The 12,628-nt window shown below is 36.2% G+C and overlaps 2 protein-coding genes across 2 annotated transcripts in view; one reads left to right on the top strand and one right to left on the bottom strand.

The window, feature by feature from the left end:
- LOC110029410 overlaps positions 1-6,093 on the top strand; it is a 62,695-nt gene extending 56,602 nt beyond the window's left edge. The window contains exons 9-12 of the mRNA XM_020731690.1: positions 3,689-3,909; positions 4,006-4,142; positions 4,234-4,272; positions 4,364-6,093. Of these exons, the coding sequence (XP_020587349.1) occupies positions 3,689-3,909; positions 4,006-4,142; positions 4,234-4,272; positions 4,364-5,842 (1,876 nt within the window). The 3' untranslated portion in view covers positions 5,843-6,093. The remainder of the gene's footprint in view (positions 1-3,688; positions 3,910-4,005; positions 4,143-4,233; positions 4,273-4,363) is intronic.
- Positions 6,094-7,057: 964 nt separating this feature from the next.
- LOC110029409 lies at positions 7,058-7,907 on the bottom strand. The gene has a single exon (XM_020731688.1). The coding sequence runs from the start codon at positions 7,630-7,632 to the stop codon at positions 7,258-7,260; it is 375 nt and encodes a 124-aa protein (XP_020587347.1). The 5' UTR covers positions 7,633-7,907; the 3' UTR covers positions 7,058-7,257.
- Between the last annotated feature and the right edge of the window lie 4,721 nt (positions 7,908-12,628).

Raw genomic sequence — 12,628 nt, 5'->3', positions numbered from 1 at the left:
AGTTGCTATTGCTATCGAGGGTGTCGGGACCTTCGGTATTCACAAAAGTGTATTTTTTGGAATCCGTCCTCTGTTTCTCCAGTGTAAGAGGGATTTGACAAATAGTTATATTCTGCGGTTGAAATATGGTTGTTGGCCAACTTCAAAAGTTCAACCAAAGTTTTTGGCTTTTGTGAGGCAAGTGTCTATCAAGAAGGGCCTTCACGTAGAACCTGAGCAAGTGCTTCTTGGGTGATGGAAGGCTCAAGATCTCTAATGTTAAGCATCTCACGCTAGAATCTAATGATGAAGCTCCTCAACCTTTCAGATAGAGCTTGTCAGATCTTCAGTAAAGCTTTATAGTTTTTTTGTAACTTCTGAGCGACGGCGAATTGATCCACGACATTCGCTTGAACATATTAAAGGGGGTGATGACTCCTATTGACAAGTTGTTGAACCAACATAGAGTCGGTTCCTGGAGCGTTGTAAGAATTAATGACACTTAAGGGCGTCATTTATTTATAACACACAAACTGCCAATTCAAAATAAACTAAATGATTAGCAAGATCATTCCCCCCATCGTAAGAATCCAGGAAGGGATTTTGAACTTCCTGAGGGTTCCACTTCATTAATTTATCTAGATAATGCATTCTCTAATAATGTTCTCCTTCTTCTCCTCCTCCTCTCCTTATCATTCGAGTTTTCTAGAGTCTCTTCTCCAGGGATATGTGGTTCATCTTCTTCTTCTAGCGTCAGAGCCAGAGCTCTCCTTGCTATGGTTTGTGGTAGCTCTTCTCTTGGTGGTTGGTGTCTTTGCGGTCCTCGTCTTCGCGCCAACGATCCTGATGATCCCGTACGCCTTTTGGAATGGCTTCTCGAATGAGTTTTTTTACTCTTCCTGCCTTTAATCATTTTATGCATATGTTCTCTGAGCTTATTCATTTCATGTGGCATGATTTATTTAATGCAATTCATATTTTTTCTTTGTTTTCCTTCGACTGAAAGATCTCATTGCTGGATTTGGGCATGAGTTCCATGCTCACCGCATCTTTAAGAATTTTGAATCGCTTTAGGATTTATAATCCAGTATAATCCGTGAAGCTATATGATCAGGGAGAGATCTTGTGAAAGAGACATAAAGGAGCTGAGGAATTTTTAGAGAGTCACTCTCCTTCAACTTTGGTAAGTAAAAAAGAAAGAAAAAATGGTAAGGGAGAGAGATTTTCATTGGGGGGAGAGAGAGAGAGTCCAAGAGTACTTGTTTCTTCCCCTTTGCCTCCTATTCATACATTGTAGAGCCCATGTGCCCGCGCAGGGGTCTAAACAATAACAAAAAGGCTACATTATATGATGTATTGTATGAATCTCAAGTATAATCGTCGTTGATAAGATCCTTGGCATTGATGTTTGGAGGCCAATAAATGGATACATACATGATAATGGAATAAAGTTCTCTTTCTTCTATCTGAAATAACTGTCTATCGAGCTCAATGATTCAACAACCTAGCTATTGATGAGCTCGATAAGAGGATTCTATTGGTACATGCGAAGCTCAATAAAAAACTCATAAATTGTGAGCTCGCCTGGAGAAGCTCGCCTGAAGGCTTTAGTGCTGTTGAGCCTGGTCGAAGAAACTCACATGTTTGCTGACAAGCTTTAGAGGTACTTATTAGTTTTTCTGGGCGGCAAAAAGTTCTGTAGTTTGTCACCTTCAAAAGTACGGCTAATGAGTACGATTGGCCTGGTTAGAACTAGACCGTTGGCCTGGTCAGAACCGAACCATTGGTTTGGTCAGAACCAAACCTTTAAATGCATGGTTAGTGGGCTCAATCTGTTAGGCCCCTAAGACCCACTTGAATTTGAGCTTTGCTATTGTTGGAGGAAAATCATTTTTGAATGTACAGTGACATGTTTTCCATGGAGGAATAAGAAATAAAGTTCTTTCCCCTTACGGTTAGAGAAGTAATTGTGAAATTTTCAATTTAGTTTGTATGATTTCATTTTACTTTCAATCTGATTATTTAAGGGCGCAAAATTGAGACAATTATCCAAATTGGCTCAGAACTCACATCCAACCTCATTATATTTTAGGGGCTTTTAGATACATACTACACAATTCTTATGTATCTATGTATCTAATACCTAAACTTTCATATTTACATGTATAGCACTCAAATATTTAATATTTCATAAAAATACCACTATTACCTAGTGTTTAAAAATGAAATGCACATTTTTATGCATATGTTTATAGCATAATAGTGTTATACATGTAAAAGATCAAACTTTAGGTTTTGGATATATATAGAGATTGTGTGGAATGCATGTAAATTTCCCTATATTTTATATAATCTTTGGTTATATTTTGGAACACATCTAAAGATAGCGATGTTTGTTTGTATGTTATGATTAATGTTAACACCAACATGGTGTATGAAATTCAGAGAGAGGGAGGTATAATCCAAGGTGGATCTGCCTGCGCAACATTTTTTTTTTCCTGAGATTCAAATTTTTTTTTCCCTGTTGTTTGTGGTTAATATTTTTTTATTGTATGGTGTAGTTTCTACCAACGTAAATATCATGTATAATAATTTTTATAAATATATGGCTCTTCAATAAGATGTAAATTTTCTTCTTGTTCTTCTTTCCCTTTAAATTTGTTTGTTTCTCCTCATAGTTGTGAGAGAACTAAAGAGAGGAATTTTTGAGAGGAGGAAAGGTGGGAAATTAGGCGAATTAGAATTATTTCATGTTTATTGCATTTAACCCGATTTGGTCTAGTTAACCCTACTCTACGTGAGGTTTTTGATTTATTTTGACCAAATGGATCTAGGCAACCTTGTGGCATAATGAACCTAGTATTTGACCAATCCTAGCCATTTTAGGTGGTTTTGTGATTTACCATAGCTTACTTTGTTTTATCTCAATTGGGATCTTGGTTTGACTGGGTTCACCTTACCACTTTAGCTACTTTTAAGTATCCTTTGTATGATCTTGAATTTATTGTTGACCGAGTTAAGCCTAGGGGATTATTAGTTTACTGTAGCCAGTAGATGCCTGGTGAAACCTCTGTACCTTTGACGTTAGTCTATCCTAGTTGACCTTTGATGCTTAGTAGTTTGCCTCGATTTGTTTCAGTTCAGCCTAGATTTATTAATAGCCTTTCTTTTGTAGTCTTAGTTGACCTCTACTTACCTAGTGGCTTAGTGTGTAGTGCTTTAGAAAATCTGTCTGTATGCAGCTGATGTTATTATGTAATTTTTCTTTCTTTATGTTCTCTTTTAGTTAGGAAAGCTATGAAGATGTGTGGGATGATCCAAATGGTGGAGGCCCATATGTTAATTAGATCGAGTCCAATTACGATGACCCAACATGCTGTATCATTTATGTATAAAACATTAATATTTCATGCCGCATTGCATATTACGCAAATTAGAAAATATTTCATGTGTTATTGCATTCATCCATTTAATTTCTGAGCCCCGTCCCCAATGTGGTTTCTATCACTGGAAGATAATTTATGCTTGCTTATGAATATCCATCACCTTTTATATGCTAACCAATTCTGCAATTTTAATATTACTGCCATCTTGACTTCATGAATTTTATGCCAGATGGAATAGCTCCAATTAATAAAGGGTCATTTGACTTAACGGGAAAATATCTCTTCAACCAAATGTCCATTAACCAGACATTTCTTATATTCAGGTTCATATTAAATGCCAGAAAGAACAAGGTCGAAAATTTTCCTGCAAGGAAGACTCGATCATTTTCAGATAAGCAAGTAGCACTCGCTCTATCAAATTCATCGAACTCTGAGGATTTCACTGATCCAGCAGATTCTCTTTCAAGATCCATTCGAGGTGGTAACATCAATAATTGTAAGACAAGATTAATAACTTTCATCCGCTCTGATCGTGTCTATCAAGGTTAGTATTTCTTTCGTTGAGGCAACCATGATTCCTAATCAACGTTAACTACAGGCCATTTCCTTCAATAATAATAATATTTTTTTTTCCTTAAAGCTGTTCCTGGAAGGAGTGCAAGCCGATTGATGATGTGTGAAAAACCCTTTGATGGCACTGTGGCAATGCAATATGGGGACGCAGATGATTCTGATATTCCTAGTTCTGTAGATTGCTGGCAGACATTGCGCACCACTGTGAGAATCCACATCTTAGTCAATCACCTATCTCTGGTATATTGCCTGCCAATTTGTTTGATCTAAATCTTGCTTTCGTTTATGTATCCAGCACTGCGCCGATGTTCTTGCCACACAGTTTATTGCACTTGTGAGTACCTCTGCAGTAAACTTCTGTTATTAGGTTCTATTTTTTTATTGAAATTTTAGTATCATACTCAATTTGGCTTTTTGTCTTGCAGATGGAGCGTGACGGGCATCATAAAACTGAAGATCAATTATTTCTAGCTCGAACTCCTCCAGTTCGCATGGTTTTTGCATCAGGAGGTCAATCTATAGCTCCAGGAATGTCAACTGAGAATGCTCTATCTGGGGGAAAACATGCAGATTTGGTTACTGCTCTTTTGCCTGCCGCCACAGTTCCTAATAATGGTGGAATGGCTCCCATTAACGCACATACCATTCCCAGCAATGCTGGAATGCTGATTTCTGGAGGTAGCTCCCAAACCTCAAGCATTTCTAATGGCTATTTGTCAGGTCCAGGAATCCCTGCCAGAAACCAACAGCTTGAGCAACTTCAGCAACAACAACAGCAGCAGCTTCAGCAGCTGCAAAATCCACAGTCCCACGTGCAGCAACAGCAGCAGCAGCTTAGTCTCCCTCATATCCAGAGATCTTCTCCAGTTCTCTCAAACAATCCTCTCTCCCATTTAATTGGGCAGAACTCAAACATTCAAATGGGTTCTACTCCTATCACGAACAATAAGCCTGCACACATCCAGCTCCAAATTCAACAACAACAGCAGCAACAACAACAACAACAACAAACTCAAATCCCTAGGAAAATGATGATGGGACTTGGGGCTGCAATGGGAATGGGGAATATGGGCAATAATATGGTTGGAATTTCGGGTCTAACTAATGTCATCGGCATGGGGGCTGTGCGTGGTCTTTCCTCTCCAATGGGTGCCTTGCCTGGCTTGGGTAATGTCAACCCCAACCAGATGCTTCCAACTTCAGCATCCAATTTTGGCACCAACATCCGCCCGAATTCCTTGTCTCCCGCACAAGCCGCAGCCATGATGACGAAATTGAGAATGTCTAACAGGGCCATGTATGGCCCCCAAACTGGCATTTCTAACATTACCGGGAACAACAATCAGATGCTTCCCACATCAGCTAGTTTGTCCATGCTAAGTAATGCACTGAACCGTACCAGCATGAACACTTTGCAGTCCAACGCCCCCATGGCATCCATGGGACCTCCCAAGGTTTCTGGTCCCAACTTCTACCTGAACCAGCAGCAACATTTGCAGCTACAACAACATCGATTGCAACAACAGCAGCAGCCGCAGCTGCAACAACAGCAGATTCAACAACACTCTCCACAAATACAGCAGCAGCAGATAAGCTCTCCACTTCAACAAGTTCAGGTTACTTCCCCATCGGTGGCAGGTTCTCCTTCTCCTTTGGTTATGCAACAACAACAACAACAACAACAACAACAGATAAGTCCCCAACAGATGGGTCAGCAGACTCCAATGAGTCCCCAACAATACAACTCCGGTGCTCTTCAGCAGATTAATAGTGGGAGCTTGGGAGCTGCACCTCCTGCTAGCCCGCAATTGAGCTCACAAACTCATGGGTCCATTGGTAGCATCACAAGCTCTCCCATGGAACAGCTGCAAGGTGCAAATAAGGGTGGAAGCTCGAACATTTGAGCCTGAAATTTGGCTGAGTGCTTTTGGTTTAATCAACATTGCTAAACCATTATTAGCCCTTTAAAAGGTTACTTATGACCAGCATTAAAGATTGTGGTGTATTCAAGCTGTGCATTGTGTCAAATAATGTAAAATTTTTAAATCATAAGCTATGTGATAACATCTTTCTTCAATGTAAATTGATAGGATTTTTTCATATAAGGTTACATATTTGAATAATTTTTTGTATTAATGTTGGTACGTGTGTCTTTTGATCATAAAAGCTGATGCAAATAAATTTTTTTTTGTTTTATTTGTTTCTCTGTCAGGTTATTGTGGCGCATTTAATTTTCTTAATATGGATTTATTTGCAATCCTCCATTGAAACTCTATCAGACTGACTATCAGTGAATTTCTATCTTGCAGTCTTATAAACACAAAATTTTCAAGGACAAGTAAAGACAGGCTATATCCGATGAAATAATCTTACTGTGCTTTAGCACATTTTATATCCCTGGTAAGAAAAGCTGCTTATATTCTCTAGCCTAGAATTATGTACCCTTGCCTAACCTTAACGTGTTTTTGGTTCCATACTTTTATTCTAGGGGCATTTAAATTCATAGCATAAAATTCTTATGTATTTACATATCTCACACTTATACTTTCATATTTACACAAATAGCCCTGAAATCCTTAATATCACATCAAAAATAGCATGTGCAACTTTTAAAAGTGTAATACACCTTTTCATACATAGGTTTAAAGCAATAAAAACACTTTATATGTAAATTTGAAAGTTTAGGTGTGAGATATGTAAACACATAAGAATTGTGTGCTACGTCTGTAAATTTTATTTTATTTTATTTTCTTAGGTTGTTTCTGGTTTTTCAGACAATGTTAGTGCCCTGCAAATACATAATGCTTTCCATTGAATCTTCAGTCATTAATTTTGTAAGCTATTTCATTGTTCTGCTCTGACAAGGCCAGCTTTGTTCTAATGACATTTTTTTTTATTAATGCGGTTTAGCTTTCAAGTATTGACATCTAAATGAGCTAGGGAGAGAATATGTTTCAGTTTGACATTGTACACTTTTGCTGTGTCGCACTGTCCAGTAACGAAGTTAAATATTTGATAAAATCATATTAAATTACTGCATAAAGTGCTGTAAGAGCTTGGTTATTTGGTAAAAAACAATTGTGCTACTAATATAAAAGCTTGGGCTTTACTTGAACAATCAGCAAAAAGATGTGCCAGAGGGAGCCTGACCTATGAACTATGCTTTGTGAGCACTATAACGGTTATATTTTAGAAATCTGTATCAAAATATTTATGATTCCCATACCAAATCTTATCAGTATACCATTTGCAACATCTGACATGAAAACATCTCAACACAACCCTTCATTTGTTCTGACAAATCTCAAATGAAGAAACTTTACAACATCCAGAATGACAACACTAGCAAAAGAAACAACCCCATTATGCCATGAAACAAGCCCTGAGCCCTGGCCGCATCCGCTGTATAGAAATAATAGTAGGGGTACGAGAGGCTGCCTTGATCCTCCCCGCTGGCCGGTGAAGAAGAAAACGATGAAGTTGGTGACGGAGGCGGCTTCTCTGCCGGCGGGGTTAGGATAGCACCGCTTGATGGTTTCGGTGGTGACGGCGGAGGCGAGCAAATCACTGGGCATGTGCCGCACTTGCTTACGCACAACGAACTTGCTTCGGGCATTTCTGCTGCCGTGTCTATCACCGCACCGGTCAGGAGGAGCACTGTAATGGCCACCATTGCTGCAATCTGAAGCATCATGGCCTGTTGTTGGTTTTCTGTTCCTGCGTGTGTACATGTAAAGATTGAACTTTTAATCAGAATCAGATGCTGGTGGAATGTTATAGGAGGATGAGGAGAGCATATGTTCTAGAAATTGCATGACAACCTTGAGAAAAGTAGATTCTTGCAAAAATATATACTTTGGAAGTTGTAGTGGTGGGTTATAGGTAGAGATGCTTTGCTACTTATCTTAAATGATTATGATATCAAGAAGGAAACTGTAACAAGGATTCTTACATAAATGACCCTACATCTGTATGTGTGTGTTCTAAGAATTGTTTGTTATACATGCTTAGGGCTTTAGTTTTTTTATATTTGATCCATTTCTATTAATTTACATTTATCTAAGATATTTCTCATTATGTATTATTGCATCTTGATTATGTTATTATTTATTTATTTTTGTTTATAAAAATGTTAAACGTGCTATTCGGGTTTGCGTCAGTTAGTGTTGTAGGCGGAATGGAATGTGGGTTTGAGTTATGCTTATTTGAGTTGGGTTAAATTTTGGTTGGTCCCAAACTCGACCCCATGATTTGATTATACACCCTTTATATGGGAGTCCCAATTTTTTTTTATTGATTTATAATCTAAGAATAAGATGGTGATGAATCATCTTTTATGAAGAATTGACTGTTTATCAACTTTGATGAATGATGTTGATAGATTGTGATGCCTCTTGTTATGTGCTATTTCTATATAATCTTTTATTTGGAATTGAATACTTAAAAAATTATATATGTGTGTACATACATACATATATATGTATGTATGTATGTCTGTATGTGTGTGTGTGTGTGCGCGCGCGCGCGCGCGCGCGAGGCATGACATATCTCGAGGCGATTTTTTAAGCATGAATTATTCAAATTTTGATAAAAACTCATTCAGAACTCTCACTTCAGTAAATTTATAGTTCGACAAGAAGAACTCAATGTTATAATATTAGTCCAATCCGAGTAAAATCAAGCTCAGATCAAGTCATTAAACAACTCTTGAAAGTTTTACAAACATATATAGGAGGTTAAACAAATGACTAATCTAGCAAGCCTATAATCGAATTGAGTGTCTCAATAAGACAAATCCAACGAGCTCAAGATTTCTCAATTCTGACATCGTTCAGGCACTCAAATGTCCATCAAACGCCATCTGATCGAAGGAAGCCCTCCAGACCATCCGATCAAAGTGCTTCATATTCTTGCATTCATTGCACTCAGAATACTATAAATAGAGACTCACTCCTCTCATAAGAGGGGGTTGGAGGCTTGAGAGAAAACTTAAAGCTTTGAAAAAGAGTTGAAGTCCAACACCACCCCTATCACCGTCGATCGTCGTCGGCTGCCATCAACCACCGCCGACAGTCTTCGATCACCACCGACTGCCGTCGACAATCACCGATCATCGTCGAACACTACTATCGTCATCAACTACTACTGACCATCGTCGAATGCTGACTACCATCTATCAGCAGCAATCAGTGTTAACCACTATCGACCGGAAGCCGCTAGCCGACGTTGTAACTTGGAAAACCTAACAACGCTTTCTCTTTTGTGAGACAGAGGGTCCTTGTAATCATCTACCTATAGTAGATTCTTACATCTGGGTCAGACCCCAACGTTTTTTCCCTTTACTGGTTTTCCACGTAAGAACTTATGTTGTTTTTTGTCTGGTTGTGTGATGAATTCTCTTGCAATGCTAATACAATAATTCATTAGTGCCGCAAATTTTTTAGTATGCATCAATATTTTAAGTTATTATTGGATGAGTTATTAGCGAATTTCTTATTAAACAAATAATTAGGTTATTATTGGATGAGTTATTACCAAATTCCTTATTAAAAAAAAATTGTGTTCAAAAACATAAATAAACAAATGATTTTACTTTTTTATGAAAATCCAAATTATTGAATTATATAAATAAATGAATCTAAACTTTATTGGTTGAACTACTTTACTCAAAAGCTGGCTGATAAGTGCCACTAGGGCTGTAAACGAGCCGAGCTTGAGCGAGCTCAGGCTTGGCTCGTGTTTGGTTCAATTGAAATAGCTCGTGTTCGAAATTAGCTCGTGTTTGAAATCAGCTCGTGAATAGTGTGTTAGTGTTAGGATCGATTTAGATATTTGTGTTTGTGTTCGGCTCGTGTTCGGCTCGAAATTGGCTCGTTAAACTAAAATTGAGAAAAAATAGATGTAAAGTGTGAGATTCGAACCTATATCATATCTATACAAAAAGAAGACACTAACCACATTGCCACATGAGGTGTTATGATTTAAACTTAACATAAATATATATAATATATTATTATATAAATAATATATGTAATATATTGTTATATAAAAAATTATATAATTTTTTTTTCGAGCCATTTCGAGCCGAACACGAGCAAACAAACTGTTGTTCGTGTTTGACTCGTTTACATTTCGAGCTTAAAAATTTGCTCGTGTTCTGCTCGTTAGGTTTAACGAATGAACTGAACACGAGCTGTTCACGAACAACAAGCCAAATTGCAGCCCTAAGTGCCATTTTATTTTTTAACTCTGTAGGAAATTACATCCAGCGGATGAATATTTTAAGGTGCAATGGCCCGCATTTTTTATTAGCGTGGTCCTGTTCAAACCAGAATATTACAGATCGAACCAAAACTAAATTCATATTTGAAGTCTCGCATTAAATGCCAAAATATAAATAATATTTAAAATTTTTTAAGAGTGAAATACACTTTTCATGTGTGGAAAGTAGTGCGCGCGCGCGTTGAAGTATAGATGTTAGATATGCAAATAAGTAGGAATTAAGTGGTATATATGTAAATCTTCCATATTTTAATTGAGCTTTTTTATAATAAAAAAACATTATCTAACTTCTAAAATTAGGTTCATTTACAACTCAAAACCTTTAAGAAAATAAAATAAAAAAGAAAAAAATTAAAAAAAATAAAAACTCTTAAAGCAATTTATTTATTTTATTTTATTTTTACTGAAATTACAGAAGTTCAATCAAGTTATCTACGAGAAGAGGTTGTAATTAATCGTTTTGTAGACTTAAAAGCTTAAATTTATAAATAATATTTAGCTTAGTATATATTATTATTAACACTTTCATCAACCATTCTTTTTGAGATTAAGGGTCCGTTTGGGGCAGCTTATTTGGTGCGGTGGCGTTTTGAAAATGCACCTGGATTGTTTCGTTAAACTGCGTTTTGACAACTTATACATTTTGAAAACACTGAAAGCAGCGTTTTCATGGTGGCAGTTTTCAGGCAGCGGTCTGAATTTTCCAAAAAAATTTAAAATTTCTAATAGCCAGCGTACCTAACTTATCAGCAGACTATTCAATAAGCTGTAGCTGCCCCAGACAAACCCTAAATTCCTTTAATATTCTCATGTCTTTTAACACAAACATTGATGCCGATTCAAGTGGAACAATGGTCAAGCTCCCTTGAGAATTTTAAAAATTTACATATATACCACCCAATTACTACGTATTAACATCCAACGCTAAAAGTTTGATATTTACACTATACATAAGCACATGCATAAAAATGTGTATTTCACTTTTAAAACGATAATGATGATAATATTTTTGATATTATCTTAAAGATTTAAATGTTATACATGCAAATATGAATGTTTTGGGTGTTTGATATGTAAATACATGAGAATTGATGGTATGTATGTAAATGCCAAAATATGAAAAAACTACCAAAAAAAAAAAAAAAAGAAAAGAAAAACAAGTATTAGTTTGAGGTGCCAAAAAAACTTTTATTTGGCGATAATTCTGAGATAAAATATTGATAGTTTATTTATTGGTATAAATTACTTTTGAATTAAAGAGTAACTTTTATGGAGAGTTATTTTCTTTATTACAATTAGTTGGCTCTGGTTAGGAGTGTAAGAGAATCGAGTCGAGCTTGAGCCACCGTCAACGTGGGCTTGATTAATTTATCGAGTTGGAACTTGAGCTTATGTTTAATTCTACGATTTTAGCTGGCTCAAGAGCCGCTTATTGATCATGAAAGAGAGAAAATAATATTAATTCAAATCAGTATTATAATAAAATGACATATAAAATCAACAATTAGAATATAAATAATAATAAATTAGTTGATATCAAGTATAAAATATTAATTAAAATTTTTATTGATTTAAAGATAATTTTATTATTTTTTGAACTTAATTTATAATAATTATTTTTAAACTAGCAGACTTACAAGCTAACAGATTGAGTTGGTGTTAGTTTAGTTTAAACTTGGCTTTTTAGCTCGTGAGCCACTTATCTAGCTTAGTTGGGGCCAACTCACAAGTCTTCTTGACTCGTTACATAATTTAAATACATATTCGTTGGAGCATCATTAGTCCTATTTTTAGCATTGAAGGTATTGGCTAGATAATAATATTATTCAGATAATAGCCCTTTTCAAGTGACTGAGGGTCTGTTTGGGGCAGCTGTAGCTTATTGAATAATCCGCTGATAAACTTATTAAAAATAATCTGCTAATACGCTAGGTGCGACGGCTATTACAAATTTTTATTTTTTTTTGGAAAAGTCAGACTGTTGCCAATAAGCTGTCATCTCACCTAGATAGGTGCGGTGTGAAAACGCTGTTTTCTGCGTTTTGAAAACTCATAAGCTGCCAAAACGCAGTTTACCCAAACAGGCCAGGTGCTTTTTCAAAACGTCACCGCACCAAATATGCTGCCCCAAATGGGCCCTAAATGCTGCCCATATCATGCAATTTTATATTGCTTGGTTAGTTTAGTGAATTTAGAATAATTAATGGTCCTTATGATCTTTTTTTGGTCATTCTTGACTATGATTTTAACAATAATATCATATTTAGATGTTGATATAGTTGACTTATGTTTAAATTGTGTCGAAATAAAATTTCAATGCCATTTATAAACTTATTATTTCAAGCCATTTAGATGTTATAATATAAATCAATTTATAAAATTTCTATATGAAGTAGTTTAGCTTGTGT

This window comes from Phalaenopsis equestris, unplaced genomic scaffold (genome assembly GCF_001263595.1).
Source record: "Phalaenopsis equestris unplaced genomic scaffold, ASM126359v1 Scaffold000572, whole genome shotgun sequence".
Classification (NCBI taxonomy): Eukaryota; Viridiplantae; Streptophyta; class Magnoliopsida; order Asparagales; family Orchidaceae; genus Phalaenopsis; species Phalaenopsis equestris.
This window is presented reverse-complemented; position numbering and strand designations above follow the sequence as displayed.

Excerpts from the sequence above, each read along its gene's own strand:
- LOC110029409 (XM_020731688.1), bottom strand. The coding sequence starts at position 7,632 with ATGATGCTTCAGATTGCAGCAATGGTGGCCATTACAGTGCTCCTCCTG.